The sequence below is a fragment of the Ambystoma mexicanum genome, chromosome 2p, assembly GCF_040938575.1.
Source record: "Ambystoma mexicanum isolate Mex_15411 chromosome 2p, UKY_AmexF1_1, whole genome shotgun sequence".
In the NCBI taxonomy this organism is placed as follows: Eukaryota; Metazoa; Chordata; class Amphibia; order Caudata; family Ambystomatidae; genus Ambystoma; species Ambystoma mexicanum.
In genome coordinates this window covers 546,331,358-546,350,190 of record NC_090923.1, presented here as the reverse complement: position 1 = coordinate 546,350,190, position 18,833 = coordinate 546,331,358, and the positions used below count along the sequence as shown (strand labels likewise).

Below are 18,833 nucleotides of genomic sequence, written 5' to 3'. Positions count from 1 at the left end.
ATCCCTTCTTTACTATCCATAAAGACAAACTGGTTTTATGCACACACCCTAGGTTCTCGCCTTAATGTATATCAAAATTCCATGTAAACCAGTCCATAGAGCTTCCGGCTTTCTTCCAGAACCCGCAAAGCTCGGCTGAGGTGAAACTACACACCCTAGATGTGCGTAGGCCGGTCCTCTACTATGTAAATAAAACAAGACCGCTAAGAAAAACAGATCAACTGTTTGTCTCCGTAGCTACAGGCAGAGAGGGGGATCGTGTCTCTAACGGTGCCATCTCGAAGTGGATTAATAACTAGCCAGCTGTGTTACTCACTCTCTGAAAAGACTCTGCCTTTTACGCCAACAGCCCACTCTACTAGAGGCATTGGGGCCACTCTGGCTTTCATTGCGAATGTTCCCCTTGATACCATTTGCAAAGCAGCTACTTGGAGCTCTATTCACACTTTTACTCAGCATTACTGCATTGACACCCATTCCAAGGCAGATACACAAGTGGGACAAGCGGTTCTAAGACACTTATTTGCTCATGACCCTTCTCACATCCCACCTCCTTCTTAGCATGTGATCTAAGCAGATTCCACAAGCCTCAGAAGGGATACATTACTCACCGTAATCGTATTTCTGATGCTTGTATCTGCTTAGATTCACATGCGACCCACCCTTCCTCCCCTCCGAGAGAAGGCGCATGATTGCTTGTAGTCTTACCTTTCTGTCTATCTGCTTGGATTATCTGTACTCACGCTACTCCTCATGCTACCTCATGTCAGAAAAAATACAATCTGAGGATCCTAGACGCGTGAGGGATCTTGAGTACAGTGGACGTCACACTAGGGATAGTATTACTAGCACGCCCAGTGTCGACGCCCATTTTCGAGTTTCGAAAAACAAACTGTAATACTCTGCAGCTTCCACTAGATGTCGGCGTATGCACAGCATGTGAATCTAAGCAGATACAAGCATCAGAAATACGATTACGGTGAGTAATGTATCCCATATCTATCATGGCAGATAGCAAGTGTTATGCCAGAGCGGCTACATTTATTCAAACGACTCGTAATATTGAGCTTTGATCTGTTCATCAAATGGCAGTACCTACAAAATCATCAAACAATTTTGGACGGTTTATTTTCACAAACTAGGTCCTTCATAAAGGACCATGTTTGTCAAAATAACAAACCATCCAACATTTTTTGATTTTGTAGGTACTGCCATTTGATGAACAGATCAAAGCTCAATATTACGAGTCGTTTGAATAAATGTAGCCGCTCTGGCATATTATAACACGTGGCAGTGTCTGGCAAATGGCCTATGCCAGGTCTACTCCAACCTAAAACTGTTGACGTTGCCAAAGGTTTATTTTTATGATCTTCAGCAATAAGGGATTTTCTCAGCAGCATGATGAGGAATATTGCAACTCTTAGCAAGCTAGGGTTACAGTTCTCTTAATACAAGGTAAAGGGACCTGTGAAGAGTTCTGGCATCATATTTTACACTGCCACAATGAGCAGCAACTGACAATGGTGAATTGAAATACTCTTGCTGTTTCAGAGTCATTTAGTGGCCTGCTACATTTGTACGCAAATAAGCACCTGCATGTAGAGGTACATTTTAAAATAGGTGGTCAATTGGCGATGAAACAGATTTGTTAAACTACTTAAAATATTAGTTGGCCACTAATTACGGGTTGCATATTTTGTTGATATAGTATCGTCAGACGGGTTCACATATTTCTATAGAACTGCTTTAGGATGTCTGTTGCTGCTGAGGGTCGAATGACCTCCAGTATTAAAGAAGGGGTGTTGGAATTGGGGACTGCTCTGCCTAGTGTGGTAGAAATAAAGTACACTGTGCGTAAAGAAATCGAAAGTTACCTCTGGGTTCCCTGACCTTGTAAGAAAAGCCCTCATCAACTTGAAATTGCCTCATCACATGAAGGTGGCTTACCTAAATACCAAGCACTACATCCAACGCTCTTCCAAAATAATTTCCTTCTCAAGCTCTTTGCTTAGCTACCTCGAACTCTGTAAGGGTTAAACGCTTTCCGGGCAGCTAGTGAGGGGTAGATTTCTCTCCTCTGCAGGTGCCTCCCACTGGAATAGCCTACCTGTCCCCCCCAAACTTGAGCCGGACCAGCTGAAGTTCCGGAAGCAGTTCAGAGCTTTCCTCTTCTCTGCTTTCTCTCTCCTGCTGAGCTACCGGACTGCTGTACCGACTGGCTGCTTGGCTACCCTCGGTCTCAGTGGGTACCAGGCTGTTGATCCGTCACCCTTGCACTGCTTCCGGGCCTACCACGCACTTGGGGACTGTAACCATATTGTCCCTTGTTCTCCTTGCACTTTGAGCATTGCTGCCCTGTTTTCCCTTCTCCCTTGCACCTCCTTTACCCCATGCGCTTCTCGTTCTTGCACAATCTGATTGATACGAGGCCTAGTAAGATTGTTTTGTCCTCCCTTGTCTTGTGCCTAGAAACACTTGTGTACAGGCACGTTATAAATGACTTATCATACACACTCCCAGAGGGGTGTATGCAGTATGTCTCGTAACAATACACATGTTCACAATTGAAGCCTATGGCGGACCCAGCATTGCCAAAGCCAATAGGATTAAGAAGATAGACCTTTGAGGAACGAGCACAGCCAAGTCAAATGGACAGTTCCAGTTCTGATGATCTTCAGAGGAATACTTGGTGAAACAGTTGGTGTTTCATGAAGAAAGAGTAGCTCCATGGGCGCCTTCTTGATAAAACACAGGCTGTTGGGCCTGCACAGAGGAGTTTGGGGTGAGGGGTGGACAATTACTTGAAGAAAACAGCACTCCCTAAGCCAGGAAACACTAAAAATGGCACGAGATAGTTACAACCCAAGCCCCACAGTACCTTGAAAATAAAGACTAAATTGTAGCTGGCTTCCTTCTAGGTGCAATGTTGCAGACCCTAATTACTGCGCCTTGGTCGTGTTGCCAAAAGGTAACCTCTGGAGGGCTTCAGCGGCAGCACCACGGGAGAAAGGGTTGGCAGCAATGAATTCAGCGGCTCTTTGTGGTTTTTGTACCGTTGTCTCAGCCCTAAATCGAAACTAACATCGCTGGGTTGGATTCTCTTTGATTACTCGCTTGTGAAGTCTGGTGAGCGGACTTTTGGTGAATTCCTGCCTCTGGAGGTCCACCTGTCAAGATTCAGCTGGATTTAATCTTAGGAAGACGGTGCACTCTATAATGGTTCCAATACCCCGGGTATTGGTGTTCTGCAGCCTTGGAAAGTTGCAGGATGTCGGCGATGGCCCAAAATTAAGGTCTTGGGGCTAGTTGGTCCCCCAAGCCTAAGGTAGGATGTTGTCCTTGGCGGACCTTCCTTGTCGATTTGAAAACTGGGTCAGCACAGCTGCAGGGCTTCACTGGTGCTTCTGGCATCTCTGCTGGTCTTCTGCTTCGGATTGTTTGTTCCACTGGTCGGTCTACTCTACCCGTGGTCCCAAAATCCTCACCTATTCTGCTGGAACCCATTCATTCACTAAATCAACTGGGGGTTTGCTGTCCTCCAGGGGCAGTCAGCTGCCCAGTTAGGACTGGTTTCAACCAGGCATTCTTGTTAGGCAAGAATTGGTGTAGCTGTGAGACTACACAACACTTATCTGCTTGGTATTAGGTAACCCACCTTTTGGAATAGGGCCGTACTACACAAGTTGGTAGTATGACTGAGCAGCCAGGCCTATTTCAAGAGGGGTAAATGTGAGCTGTAGCAATTAAATTCGCAAATACGTGGCTGTAATACTTGTACTCCAGGTTTCAGTTATTTATTTAACATTCATTTTAAATAAGCATTCTTTAAAAAGGGCAAGATATGTAACAATCAAATATACTTTAAAATACTTTTCCAGAATAAGCTTAGTAGACACTGTTTAGAGATGCTTTTTACAGACTTCCTACACCCGGAGGTGACTCCATTCACAAATAATGGCATTTATATATCACTAGTACACTTTGCAGATTCAGAGGTTGCAGAAAGGAAAGGTTAAAGGATGGAAAAAGGTTAAACAGGTTCTCGGGGCATGAGAGTATACAGAAATCTTCCAATGAAGTCTAGTCAAAACCTTTCCCAGCAATAACAGTCTAAACACAAAATATCCAAGTCAATGGACTAGAAGAGTCGGCAGAGAGCCAGGACAGCCAAAGTCAATTGGAGCACTAGCTATTGAGTTGTGGCACTTCGTAGTTAATAAAAGGCTTGCACAAGCCTTTAGTTAGTTTTGTAGAAAATCACTATAGGGTCACAAGCTGTTACACCTGTGGAGAGCAGAGCTGAAAGCAACTCTTCTTGCAGGAGTAGCCATTGCAAGTCTCACCTGAGCAAAGCTAAAGACACTGTGGTAAGTACCCCAAGTATGAACAGTACCTCTGGTTTCAAGAACAGTGGTCTAGCTGGATTCTGTGCTTTTACAGCAATGCAGATCCTGCGTTCCTGAGCCTCGGTCATGGGGACAAAAGGGAGGACATCTGGAGGACTCCTGCGGAAGCAATGTGTCAGTGTTCGGTAAACGGTACCAGACCGGATCTTCGATACCAGTTGGGCTTCCTTCACTCCTTAGTCCTGCACTCTGGTGAGGGGACTAGAGCTTTGGCTGTCCTGCTTCTGGAGGGTCCTTTGAGGCTCCTGGAGCTTCTGGCCAGATTGCAGACGCAGCACTCTACTACAGATTTCTTGTTCTTCCCAGTGGTAGACTGTCTTAAGTCCCATAACCCTTGCCTTTTAAGCAGGTTTCTCCCCTTCATGCACAGCCTAGCCGTCACTCGAACAGCAGGGTTCAGCCAGTCAATCGGGATTGTGTGCATTCAGGCATTCCTAAAGACAGGATGAAGTTTCAGGAATCTCCCTTCCAGACACTGGAGCCAGAGACTGGTTTCAGGACTGAAGCCCGCCAAAGACAATAAACCAAGGGCTCAAACGTGGCTTGGCATGCAGAGTAAAACACAGGAATGACCTCACAAACAGAAAATGGCAAAAAAAAGACCGGGCCATTTTGTCAAATGGTCACCCATGGGTGTTCTACTGCAGCGAAGGATTCCGCCTACGGTAGAAAAGCACAATGGTAGGAAATTAAATCACTGCCACCAGCTATTTAAAGTAGTGAGGGTAACATAAATGTTACATGAGTAGGTAGGATAAGGGGCTAAGTAATACACCCCGAGCACACCACATAAGATGTGTGCTGGACCTACAAAGAGGAAAGCGAAGTAAAGTCAATTTCACTTTACTATTCTTACTGTATACTGTACAGTATATACTGTTCAGCATACTGAACAGTACTTCACACAAGAAAAGGTATTTAAACCTTATGAGAAATCTAAATGATTTCTGACACTGCACTAAAGGTGCTGTCACCATACATAAAGTAGATGCCTATTGAGTTTCAGAATCCAAAAACAAAGGAAACAAAATCCAAATCAGCTCAAAACACGAGTGAGAAAAAGGTTCAACTCTCTCCAGGGTTCAAATTCTGAAGTCCAGCAAAAGAGCTGGGGGTCTCTAAGGTTGAAGGGAATTGGCACATAAATTAGAAGTCTCCATAACAAAGGACAGTGAAGTTTCGGACTCCTCCTTCACTTTCTGCCTTCCCAGACACGCGCGCAGTTTGGCCGGGCGTTTGGGCTGAAGCTGCAGGCAAAACTTGGAGGACTCAAATCTCTTAAATGATAGAAGAAACCCCCAGAAGGAACTGACAAACGAAAAATGGCAAAAAGACTGGGGCCATTTTGAGACTGCATGGATGTGCTGTACTGCAGCTGAGAAATCGGCCTGCTAGTAACCTGCACAAAAGAGTAAAAACCACCCGCGGCCACCAGCCATTTAAGTCAGTCAGTGTAACAGTTTCCATGAGTGGGAGAAGGAGTTACAGGGTAACTCCCCAGCATCCTACATATTGAGATATGAGTTCTTTTCGTGGGCACTGTAGTTCTCACAAGAAAAATGTATTTAAACACAAGTCCAAGGACTCCTCAGTGACACTGCAGAGGGTGTTGGGTGTCGCAAAGCAGCAAGCAGATGCCTGTATTAAACATATGCAGTTTACCAGACTCCATGAAACCGGAAATAAAAATCCCTGTCAAAGAAAAAGAATGAGCAAGTGTCAAAAAGTTCCACTCGGGAGATTAAAATCAAAAGTCCAGAGTCTAGCAAAAGTGCTAGGGGGGGTCTCGGGTTAAAGAATTGCCACAGAAACCGAGAATTCTCTTTACCAATTATGTACAGATCTATCCTAATTGTGTGCACAAAAGAAACCAAAGATGCACAGAGAATATTTGTGCTAAATCGCTGGCACAGTGCCTGATATTTTTCACTCTGGCACTTTAAAACATGTCCTTCGAAAACCATATGCAAGTAGACATTACACCTTTTTTTTTTTAGTTTGAGTTTTTAGGTGTTGCTTGCGACACAAATAAGCCGTAACTATTGCATTGGAGTACAGATGGGGAGAAATGGCATATGAGGAGGAACCATAAAGCTTGTAGGTATTGGTTATTTGTTCACCTACTGACCTCTGACCATTCCCACCAAGTTGCTGCCCTTCCCAAAACACACTCATGGGTACTCTTTGAGCACCCTTTAACCAAACCTTGCCATCAAACGTTGCACTCAAGTGCCTGCCAGTGTTTGTTCAAAGAACTCTTCTGGGAGTGGATGACTTCATTGGAGCTGTAAACCTGCTACGGGTGTAATACAATTCCAGAACTGTCTTCAGCCACTTTATTTATAGGCACTCTGTGTGTCCTTCAATGAAGTCCTGTTAAAAAGGATCATTGGCTAAGCCAACTTTGTTGTCTGTAGGGTTTACAAGAAACCCTACACAACATAAATTGGTAATACAATTTGACACAATTTTCACACATCAAGAATCATAAGAAAAATGAATACGTCTTTTGATACATTCCACAATATAAAATATAGAACCATACTTTTTAAAATCCAATTCTAAGATTTAAAAAAACATTCAATGCTAAAATAAGAGAAACGTTAGTACCCCACATATACCAGAGCAGATTCATGGACACCTCTGTATTATCACGTATATCCTTGAAACAAGAGCCAGTTATAAACAAAATATGGACACACCAAATGGCTCAAGGTTTCAGTAGTATCCACTATGCCACCGAATCTGCAGATAGTTGGTTTGGTGAAACAGTGAGGAATCCTTCAATACGTGATCCTCATTTTGTATGCAGTTGGTTTAGCCTAAAGCACATGCAAGTTGTGCTTATTTTTTTCACAAGGGAAACGTTGAAGATGCAATGGAATGCATTCTCGCTTGTGTAAAGTGACTACTTAAAATAGGTAGCATAGGATGCAATACTGTCTGTTGTCTTGACCCAATCTGCCCTGTATAGACACATCTTGACGGCACCCGGTAGCTGCACACAATCCAACTCAAACACCAATTGAAACCAACACACCTTGCATCCTCAATTTATACGATTTGATGGAAAAAACAGATTCAGCACACATGCTTGGTTAAGAACTTCGTATAAGAGTTTTTGGGAGGATCCAGGATTTTCCTGTATGTGGAAAGCTGTTTCCACGTGTCTAGCCTTCAACGAAATAAGGCAGAGCTTGTGCCTTAGGACAGCATTGGGAATTGCCAAAGATGGTCCCAAAACCTCCTTTCAAATTCCCTTGGATGATGTTAAGCAAAGAGCCAAATTCATGGAGGCCCAAATAAAGGCCATAAAGGATCATGGGTTCAAACTTGGCAAGATAGAAACGCTGTAAGGGTAATAAAGAATTTACATAGTCTATGCCGCAAAAATGTCAGCTGAGAGACCAATTTGTGCGACTTAGCATAACGACTATTTCTCCATGATCCTAAGGAGGCCTTGTTGGTAAGATTATAACAAAGTTATGTAACCGCCAGGACTTGGTCCACTCTTTCAGGTCCCATCGCCAAATATCCAGTTTTTGCCTGGATTCCCCTCGTAAACACCAAAACCTTAGATTTGGAGGTGTTCGGGAGGAGATTAGCCAGGGCATAGGCAAAGAATAGATGCATTTTTCTTCTCAGACCTCTCGGAGTTCTATCCAACAAAATGAAATCTGCAAAAGCCATCCATTCAGGCTTTGTGTTTGCCAGCTTTTCTGCCGCAATGGATGGACACTACCGTCCTGCTACATCACACACCTACTGATTGAAAAGTATGAAGGCCAAGGTATATCCTTGTTTCACCACTATAAGCGAGCTTCTCTCGCAATAATGACCCTTCCTTGGTCAAACGTACACGTATGGTGGTATTGTTGTGATAGAGCCAGGAGCTGGACCAACTTTCTTGGAAAATTCATATCAAGCAATTTACGCCAAAGCCCGGATCTAATCATTCCATCAAAAGTGCAGGGCATATCTAGAGATGTTATAAGTACTTCCCCCTACATGTGTGTTGCACGTAGTGTCGAAGATGAGCCATGATGTCGTTGAAGGAGGTTCCCAGCTCCTGTCTGAACCCCACCTTGCTAGTAGCATCTATCAGGGCAATAGCTCTATAGTTTGGATCAAGTGCCATCCCCTTTTTAAATAGTGGGATAATGATAGATTTGACCCAAGAGGGCAGGTATAGCATGAATCAAATGTGGTCAAACGTAGGTTTCAAAACTTTGGCCTGTAGTTCTGGCGCCTTTTTCAGGACAAAAGAATGGATGCCATCTCCGGGGCACGAGATGGCTTAAGTTTACCAATAGCACAGGAGATGTCTTCTCTGTCCCAAGGGCAAGAGCCTTCAACAACTGCTCCCAACTAGTCACCACCAGTTTCACTAAAGTTAGCAGGCAAGGAATATTTATTAACATAATATTCAACCAATGTATTTTCCTGTATCGGGCAGCCCATACCCTTATCGTTTAAGCCACAGGTCTGGTTGATGGTAGACCAGAATTATACGTCCTTCCCCCTTACATAAGTGTTCCAATGTACTGTGTCTGGAAGTAAGATTCCATCCTCAATGATTTAACCAAATTCTTGTGCGATTGGCACATTTTTGATTTAGCAGCCAAATACTCGGAGGCAACAAAGGACTGCTCTTTTAAGGCAGCCTTTGAGAATCTTTGACTTTTGGACTCTATCGCCCAAATAGCTAACAGTTTTGAGATTAGCAGAGGCACGTTCACAAATGTTTTTGTGAATAAAAGCAAGAATGTTAAAGTGAGTCTGAAAAACCTTCTCTCGTACTTTGAGAAATAGAAGGGCTCAAATTGGCCAAAGAGACAGTCAAGACATGGTTCAATTTAAGCAGTCTTTCTGTTCCATGTTACAACCGCCCCCTCTTATTCACAGAAAGCCCAACCAAGTCAGGTCTAACTTCAAAAATAGGAAAATGGTCAGAGAAGAGCTGTAAGTGGTCACCCAAGCCGATATTGATGTGATTCAGGTTGGCGCAATGTGGCACTCGGGCCAATAGAGATGCAAAAGAAATTGTTCCTCTAGGATCAATCACCTCTATACCATGTATACCTAGGAAAATGAAGACGGGCAATAGTCAGGGACATGCCCTTTTCATAAGAAAGAGGTCCCATTGCATACCCTGAAAGATGTTATAATGCAAATGTGTAGGGGTAGCCTTGGCATCATTCCACAAGGCGCAATACGAATTGAAGTCGCCACCTAGGATTATTCTTTCCATATTCAATACCAAGCTTGGAATACCTGACACTCTTGTATTGTCTAAAACATGACCCTCGCAAGGTTCCACTAGAGATTCACCAATAGAACATGCTGCTGCCCCGAGCCCAAATCAATTGCCAACAGCCATTTGTTACTACAGTTCCCCTTTGATCCCCAATTTACGATTGAAAGCTACTGCCCCCTCTGGGTCTCACCCGGTCTCCTCTAACTGCAGGGCTTGTGATGGTATGGAAGCCCTCAAGAACGAATTGGGATTGAAGTGTGGTCTCCTGAAACATGTAATTGCGAGGGACACCCCCCCCCTCCCCCAACAATGGATTTGGCCATAAAATTAGATTTGCACCGCCACACGTGTTCCACGAGAACACCTCTACCTTAATGTTGTCATGGATGCCCTGATTTTGTCTGTTCTCACAGGTTTTCAGGGCAGGTTTTATCCATGACTAATACTAACCATTGACAAAAAGATTAGTAATTAGTGACAACACATCCCCAGAGTCAAGCAGTAGCGTTGGCCGTCCTGGATGCCTCTTTTAGTGCGATATCTAGTGCCTTAAAGGCTTAAGATTTTGGTATCCATAGTACTTTGGAGACCAGCTACCCTAGAAACAATACATTTTCCCTCTGGGCCCACACCATATTGGCCACTATTTCCGAATTCAAATAGCTGACCATACGGTGGCTGTCCACAATGGTCAGTGATAGCATTGATGCTGAGATACTTGCACTATGTTGCACCTGCTTCGAACAACGGGTAGTTGGTACCACTAAGCTGTGCCTTTCCCATGCATACACAAGCCCAAACTGTTACTTATTTCTCCTAGCTATTTTTCCTTTGTCTGTATTTTTACATATTGGAAGAGGCAACATATCGGCCAATCTGTAGGGCTGCGTACCTTTTTAAAAATTGTTTTACTATTGCTAAAGTATTTGTGGAATTACACAATAAGTAGCAATGTTCAAGTGTTTTTCAGTATACCTGCAGTGTTCTTATTTACTGTATTGTTACTATCTGTACCTAGATCCCAGACGCCTCGCCACACCTCAGTGAAGCTTGATTGCTCTGCCAAACTGACTAGTTTGGTTTATGTTTGGACTCTCTATAGTCATTTGGGATAATTGTTCCTACATCCGAGAGATGTGGAGAAGTATTCCAAATTCCTACACATTCCATAAGCTTGTTACTCCTATAGTGCCCGCAACTAACCACTGTTATGGGTTCTGTCCTCCTATAGTGCCCACAACTAACCATTGTTATGGGTTCTGTCCTCCTAGTTTGATGTCTTGCCACACCTACTTGTTGCTGTAGGTTATGTCTCATTAGTAAGTAATAGCACTGTACACATGGGGCCTTAACATCCACACACAACCCATGAGTCGCCTTGCATAGTCATACTTGTATGCACAGTGGGTGCTTCTGAATCTTCACTCCTCAAATTAGGCGATGCACCTTGTTTCTATCTGCTCCCTTTAACAAATCTCGGAGCTTAACGCCTAACTGCCACCTAAATGCAAAGGAAATGTTAACCAAGAGCCAGTTAACGAACATGTTTAATGTTCGTTATAATCCCCGTTGGTCAGGCCATGCCCAGGGCTCCACAGCAAATGTCAGATTTTACCGTTTATTTCAAACCTGTGATTTTTATTCCACTGCATAGTAGTCGGCAGAAGGATGTTTTGCACAGTGCTTCTGTGTGGATTCACATGGTGTAATAAAGTCCTTTTATTTGTAGTGTCTCGGATCCTTATATAGTGACATGGTGGGGCTAGAAATGTGCTGGAGCTTTCTCCTTTGGCTTCTTGGCTTTCTATCTCAATCTGTTAAAGTATCAAGTCACCTTTTTTATTAGGTAATTTAGCGATCTACAATGCCCATGCCTATGGCTGAGCGAATGAAGTACTAAGCTGTGATGGTTGTGGTTTTCAAAAAATGTTCATAGTTCGTGTACATTCAACAGTAAGGATGGTTCACTTTCTAAATGTGCTTCTTATTTGTGTCATTAGGGATACAACAACAGCAAAGCAGTCACACTGGAGGCCTCCTTTACACCAGACTCTCAATTCATCATGATTGGTAATGTAACTCAAACCTCTCTTGCCTTCTGTAAATGGCATTAATCCCTCTACAGCCCAGTCTGTGCTCCTGAGCCACTTTGTTGTTTTTATTGCCATGCCTATACTGACTTCTACCAGCCTGGTTTGGATGTCCCTTCCGTCCATACTACACTATATTTTAATCAATATCTTTCTATAGGACCCTTGCGTCTGAACGTCATTGTTTGTGCTGCCCACTTTTGTCTCATAAATGTGAGATTGCAATGTTGCATGTCACAATCGAAGATGGGGAATCTCTTGATCTATTATCACATTTCTCTTTGCATCTGAGAATAAGTGGGCCTTATCCTAAAATCAAATGTTGATCTTGCGGTACCTCCTTGTTTTTTTTCCGTCATTGGTTTACTGCTCGATTTCGATCTAGTGTTTGATTTGTTTTATTGTTTCCTTATCTGAAAATATTGCGTGGGTAGGGTTGCTGATCTCCATTTTCTCTGATATCCAAATGTTGATTGTCTAAGCTTCAAAACTCAAGCTACACTGCTATCTTTTATTTTTAGGATCTGAGGATGGGAAGATCCATGTCTGGAATGGTGAAAGTGGGATGAAAGTTGCTGTCTTGGATGGAAGACATACAGGACCTATAACTTGCCTACAGTTCAACCCAAAGTACATGACTTTTGGAAGTGCATGTTCAAATATGGTAAGTTTATTGCATAGTGGAGGCGCAGAGTTGCGTTTTGTGAGGTGTGCAGACTGAGATGCTGAGGCCAAAGTTGTTGATCTTGGGGTGATTGTAGAATATATGGAAGCATTGTTTGTTGGTAGGGTGGGATGGGATTATGGGTTGCTAGACATTGCAGTGAAACTCTGGTTATTAAACTATCTTTTTTTTTTCTTCCAGGCATTCTGGTTGCCAACGATAGATGATTGAGCGGTGATTGGATGATTACCTTTTGTGAGCAGTACTAAGTGACTGGGAAAAGAGGCAACATTGGGGAATTGTATTCTGTGATGAGGCTCCCTGTTCTTTCACCAGCCAGCTCATCCGCATTACTTTGTATTGGGACAGATCATAGCCTCTATTGCTCCTCCATGTTCAACTCTGAGGCCCACAGTGCAGTGTTACCATTTTTCATTGAGACTCCTTGGACAAAAAATATATACTGCAGCGTTTGTCTTGTCTTGGTCCTCCTCCAGAGCGCTGCACAGGAGTAATCAAATCTGCATTTGTTTGCCAAATTAAAGACGATCCATCGTGAGACATGCTCCCAAGAGCTGCACAGCCATTTTGCGGACGCCCGACCTTGTAACTTCATGGAACTGTCACCCTGAACTTATGTCGGTCTTGATGGTCACATGCTGCATGCTCAGTTTCACCTACCTGCATCACTGATCCTCAGTTGGTAGAGGGTGTGTGCTGTGGCGGAGGTCAATCCAAAGTTTGTCGATCAAATGGAGACCGAACTGACTTTTGAATCTGTTGCCGTCTCCTTGTTTGTAGCTGCAAAATTGTTGTCCTCATTGTTCTTTGTCTTGTATATATTCATTGAAAGAAGGGGAGGGATTGTATTTTTTTACGATTGGATATTAAAGAAACTTAAATGTGGTCGGTTAGTGTGCTATCCAGATCTTTGCTATACTGTAACTGTTTTTGTGGGGAGTTTACCCCACTTTTCTTTTTTAAAATGTTTGTTTTGTGTGGATCTGCTGTAATTAAACAGACACTGCAACTGATAATAGGTTAAATGTTATCAGCAAGTGAGGCCATGCATGGTGAGGTTGGACAAACTTGTTCCTGGGGACGTCAAAATATACCAGTAGGTTTAAAAAACACATTGTTGTATTAAATAGATAGCCACACAAAGGGGAATAACGGAATATGCAATTATTTGCATGTACTTTAGGTCATGAGAACCAAGTTTTGAGTTTGGGGGGAGGGTGCGGGGGGGCTAAAGCCTAAGAACCACTGATCAAAGTTCTGTTTAAAGTACTAAAGCAATGGGTTTCGCACCAACTCACTGGGTTGGTGATTTCTAATGCTATTCGATTTTCTGAATGTATAATCTTCATGTCATTTTCTTTTGAAATAGTTGCATTGTTATTTATTTCCTAAGCAAGTTATTCTTATTTTAAATATTTGTAAATAACACACAACTTCAATTTTGATAACTAAGCCCTTGCAGACACGTCCTATTCTTGTGTTAAAACCGCCAGTGCTTTACTTTCTTTAACCTATTGCTGGTTTTCCTTCTTGACTGTTTTTGTATAATCATGACCAACTTTGAACACAGTATTTAATGTAAGTGTGGACTTGCCAAGTACAGTGTTTAAAAAAAAAACGCCTCTTCGTAATGCCTCTTAATGCATCCATGTATGGAGTTTATTTTAATAGCTGCTCCTTAGCACTCATTTATGAAGCAATTTTTCAGTCATAATACTATGCCTCTTTAGTTGTGCTTGTGATCTCGTGTGCAGCACAGTGGTTAATTTGGCAATCTTTCTGTCCTTCTGAAGTATTTTGGGGAGTTGCCCGTGGTACTATTTTTAGGCCTGCATCTGCTACATATGTAACTTTCTATGCACTGTATCCTGTAGTGTGCCAGCCATGCTACCATAAACGAGACGTACCATACAACCACTACATAGTCATGTTTTTCCACTAGCTAGCTCTGGAAAGCATCCTGGCATAGAGCTGCCCATTTTAGGATTTGCACATGTGGCATTTGAGCTTCAGCAGTGGAACAAATAACTTGAGGGAAACGGAGTAGGGTGCTGAATGTTTTGTTAGCATAGCAACTGGAAATACTTGTGGAATCCTTTGACTGAAGTACTGGCATTTACTGTTGAGATAGATTGCTAGTTATGGTAAATAGGGGAAATCTGAGGTTAGCAGAAGCCCAATCAAGGTAGCAATGGACAGCAGTTAAGTCTTTTATCATGTTTGTGTGCGCGCGGTCAGGGGTCCACAAGGAGTCCAAACAGTAGAGCACCCAATTCAATTTGGGCAGGAATGTATAAAAGCACTATTTATTCTAGGCCTCAAACACATACTATCGCACAACACTCAAACATACACAGTCACCATGGGTTCTTAAAATTCATTCACTAAAATAAAAGGTAAGGTAGTGATGCAGGAAGATGGAACCCAAATCATACGTAATAGGCCTTGGTTTCAGAAGTCCAATCCCTATGCAGAGTGTGGCCTTGTGCCCAAAAGTTACAATGCTTCTTCCCAGAATGTGTGATGCCGGTAAAGTACTTGTGTTGGTGATTGTTTAGGGATGCAATAAAGTTACTGGTAAGTAAAAAATGTTTCAAATGGATTGTGTCCTCCAACATATTCCTCATCTTTGACATGTAATGTCCAGCTTCAGCTGCCTCGGAAACTTTTTTGGCAGAGGGTGCTGTGCGTCAATGGTGTTGATGTCCCTCAAAGGCCTCTGTCTAGGGTGACGTCATCTGAGATCATATATAGCAGGTACGGCGCCCGTTGGCCTCAGTTCTGTTTTTCTGCAACAGCATTTGCTTCGACAACCAAATTCGGCGCGCCTCATCTATCGATTTCTTTGAGAAATTCTTCGAAAATACGTCATGTCTTATCTTCGACACTGAAGACTGCTGTTGAATAATTTAGACACTCCGGGTCTAAGATGTCTCTTACCGACCCACACTGTGTCGGGTTATGGTGCCTCAGCGAGGGCCACGACACGTCCAGTTGTACCAAGTGCAAGTCCATGACAGGAAAGGCCTTGAAAGAGCGGATGGGGAAACTCCAGGTAAGGAAAATAACAAATTCCCTAAGCCCCGACCTGCTAGGCCTTCGACCGACAAGTTGATACTCTCCTTGAAGGAAGAAGGAAAAGCGCTCTAGGAGTGGCTCCCAGCACTCTTCTTCGAAGAGAAGGCACCGGGGGTCTCATCTGTCTACTTCTTCGTCCGATGCCTCTCCCAAAAGGGTTGCCTGTCCCACCAAAAAATCGATCCCAGCTGAATGGGAAGTTTTCCGAAAGGAAATGTTGAAAATCTTTGAAAAAGGTCATGCTCCTACCAAGCCTTCTAGGCAAGCCGGTAAGGATAGTTCTCGCTCTAAATCCCACATGCCCTTGAGCCCGGGATAATGGCCTGACAAACATCAGGAGCCACAGAGGCCTTCGTCTGAAGTCCAGCAGAGAAAAATCAAGGTCCTCAACGCCATCGATACCTTCGATGCCTGCCAGGCCCTCTATGACGAAGGTGTCCTCGACTCCCATCAGGCTCTTGACATTGACATAGAAGACTTCAGAGCCAGCTGCGCCACATACGCCAGCTGTCCCACTTAAGTAGAGCGCCCCTTCTGTCAATGCCTATAAAGCCTTCGTTATCCAAGCCTGTATCTTGCATTCCTGAGAACCTATGCTCTTCTTCCTAGAAAGGAGTTTTTCAAATCACTCTCCAATTTATGAAGATGAGGAACGCTCTGAGGAAAACGCCCCTTTTGGGTTACAATATGAGACACCCAGTGTCATATGCAGTTGTCGAATGTTAGAGAGGGTTCTACCAGTCTGGCTATTGGGAGCTGGGGCGCTCTCCTGTGAAGTGCCGTCTTACGAGGAAAACCAAGTATAACGGCAGAGTCTGAGCGTCTGGGCCGCACACCGAGGCACTGTTCCTGAGATTACTGGAAAGTTTTCAAAGAATTATTTTGTTTCCTGACGTAGACCGACTGAGGATTGGTCACTCGTAGATTGAAAAATCAGAGTACAATTGTATAGGACTCATAACTGACATTGCAAGGAAAATTGCTCTTGACCTGTATGCAAATGTAAACTATTTACTAACACTCACCAGTCCGTTCTGCTTTGCTCTTGTTACAGCATTCCCAGAACGGGGTAATTATAATTTTTTATTTTTTTCTTGTAATTGATGCAAATGTATCTTCTCACTGATGTCTCTGCTGCTTTTGGTAAAGAATGTTGCCACTCAAGTGACGTTATGCAGAGATTTGGTCAAAAGTTTATTATCATCATTTAGTTATTTTGCTTTCTGGTTACTTTATTCCTTTGTTTACAGAACAGGTTTGAGACTTATGCTCTACTGCTGCCTGTATCGTTTGCTTTTCCATTTTATCAGGACACTGTATTTTGGCTTTTGCTGTTTTGATAAAGAAAGCGGTGTGCAATAATAAATTGCACCTCAAAAAATTGGTTTCTCCTAATAACATAGAGCACACTTATACATAACAAACGTATATTTTCTTGTCCACGAGCTGGTTTTAGATTACATCACTAGGATGAATCATTGGTGAATTGTTGCATATACCACCAATTTCAATATAATTTATTACATATAAAAGTTATAGTATGTCTCACATTTGCTAGGCGGCTACCTCTCCCTGTGACGTACTGCTTACTTTAGCCTTAGGTTCCACCATTTTGATCTGCCCCTCTAGTGTACCTACTCTTCAGATTGGGTTTCTCCCTCAATTACAAGAATTCCTATATGACACCTTCCCAGCAGCTCCAGTACATCAGGGCTGCATTAGACACATTCTTGCAGAAAGCTTGCCACCCAAGGTGAGGGGTCCAGACATTATTCAGATGGTTACCAAATTTCAGAGTGCCCAGAATCTTCTGGCCTTTGATTTCTTGGCCTCATGGCATCCTGCATTTTTCTGGTGCCAGAAGCCTGCCTGAGAATGAGATCCCTTCGAGGGGTCCAAGAACGCAATGGTCAGTTCTTAGGATAGATTTTGGACAGACTTCATATTCCAACCAGGGTCTCGCAGGATCTTCTGTGGTGGGCCTGCAAGGAAAATATTCTCAAGGGAGAACCCTTTTGGCAACCATGGCCGGAGATTACAGTAATGACGGATGCCTCATTCACGGGGTGGAGAGCCCATGCCAACAATCTGACAGCGGTCGTTGGTCTCCATCGGAGTCCAAACTACACATCAATCTTTTGGCCCTGTGGGCAATCGGCCTAGCGCTGAAGCCTTCCTGCCCTCTTTACGTGGGAAGAATGTCCTGATAATGACGGACAACACAGTGGCCATGTACAACCTCAACAAGAGCTGTAGGCTCACTACCACCGTGCAGAGAGGCAATGCAGCTCTGGTACTGGGCAATTGAAAGACTAGCTCTATCAGCAGTTCACATAGCCGGAGAGGAGAACACGGCGGCAGAGCTCTGAGCAGGCAGAGCAATCTCCCATGAGTGGGAACTAGCTGAGGAAGTCTTTCGAGATCTTCACTGTTGGGGAGAATACTCCGAAATGTGCGAATTCCCGCCACCTTAGAGACCCCTAGCAACTTTGCTGGATTTTGAGGACTTGATTTTTTTACCTGGAGAGTGTGAGCCTTTGAACGGCTTTCTTTTTCTTTCTCATTCGCTTTCTTTCTTTTTCTCATTCTTTCTTTTTTTCTTTCTTTTTCTTTCGCGCTTTCTCTTCTTTTGCTTTCTCTCTCTCGGATAAACTGTTTCCCAGAGCAGTAAAGTGAAATTGACTTTACATACTTTTGTAACTTTCTAGACCCAGCACACCCTATCTTACAATAGGGTGTTGGAGGGGTTATTTAGTATCCCCTTTGTCTAGCGTCTCGTGTAACATTTTTAGTAGGCATTCCTCACTGAATGGCTGTTGGCAGTGGTTTACTTTTTACTACCATTATGGAATTTTACCGTGGGCTAAAAGCACCCATGGGTGCCAATTTTGGTCAAAATGGCCCTAGTCTTTTTTTTTTTTGTTTTTTGTGCCATTTCTTTGTAGAAAGGTCATTCTTGAGATTTACTCTGCACACCAAACCAGGTTCGGTATCTTTGTTCTTTTTGCCTTTGGCAGGATTCAGGAGTGAAGCCCGCCTCTGACTCCAGGGTGTCTGGCTGGGGCAGGAAGCAAGGGAGGTGCCCGAAACTCCCTGTGCTTTGTCTCCTAGAAGACCAGAATGCACTCTTAGGTGATTGGCCGGCTGGCTGTCCGGCAAGGGCAGCCACCCTGCTGACCGAGACAGCTAGGCTGGAATGAATGGGAGCAAGCTACATAAAAGGTGAGGCCTTTTGGCTTGGAAGGCAGTCGACCACTGAGCAAAGTAATCTGAAGAACTTGAAGAGGACGCCTGCTGCAACTCCTGGACAGTTGGTT

The 18,833-nt window shown here is 43.5% G+C and overlaps 1 protein-coding gene across 1 annotated transcript in view; it reads left to right on the top strand.

Annotated features, from left to right (window-relative positions):
- WDR82 (WD repeat domain 82) overlaps positions 1–13,323 on the top strand; it is a 183,153-nt gene extending 169,830 nt beyond the window's left edge. Inside the window, exons 7-9 of the mRNA XM_069644000.1 lie at positions 11,664–11,733; positions 12,275–12,417; positions 12,619–13,323. Coding sequence (XP_069500101.1) covers positions 11,664–11,733; positions 12,275–12,417; positions 12,619–12,648 — 243 coding nt within the window. The 3' untranslated portion in view covers positions 12,649–13,323. The remainder of the gene's footprint in view (positions 1–11,663; positions 11,734–12,274; positions 12,418–12,618) is intronic.
- Positions 13,324–18,833: the final 5,510 nt, after the last annotated feature.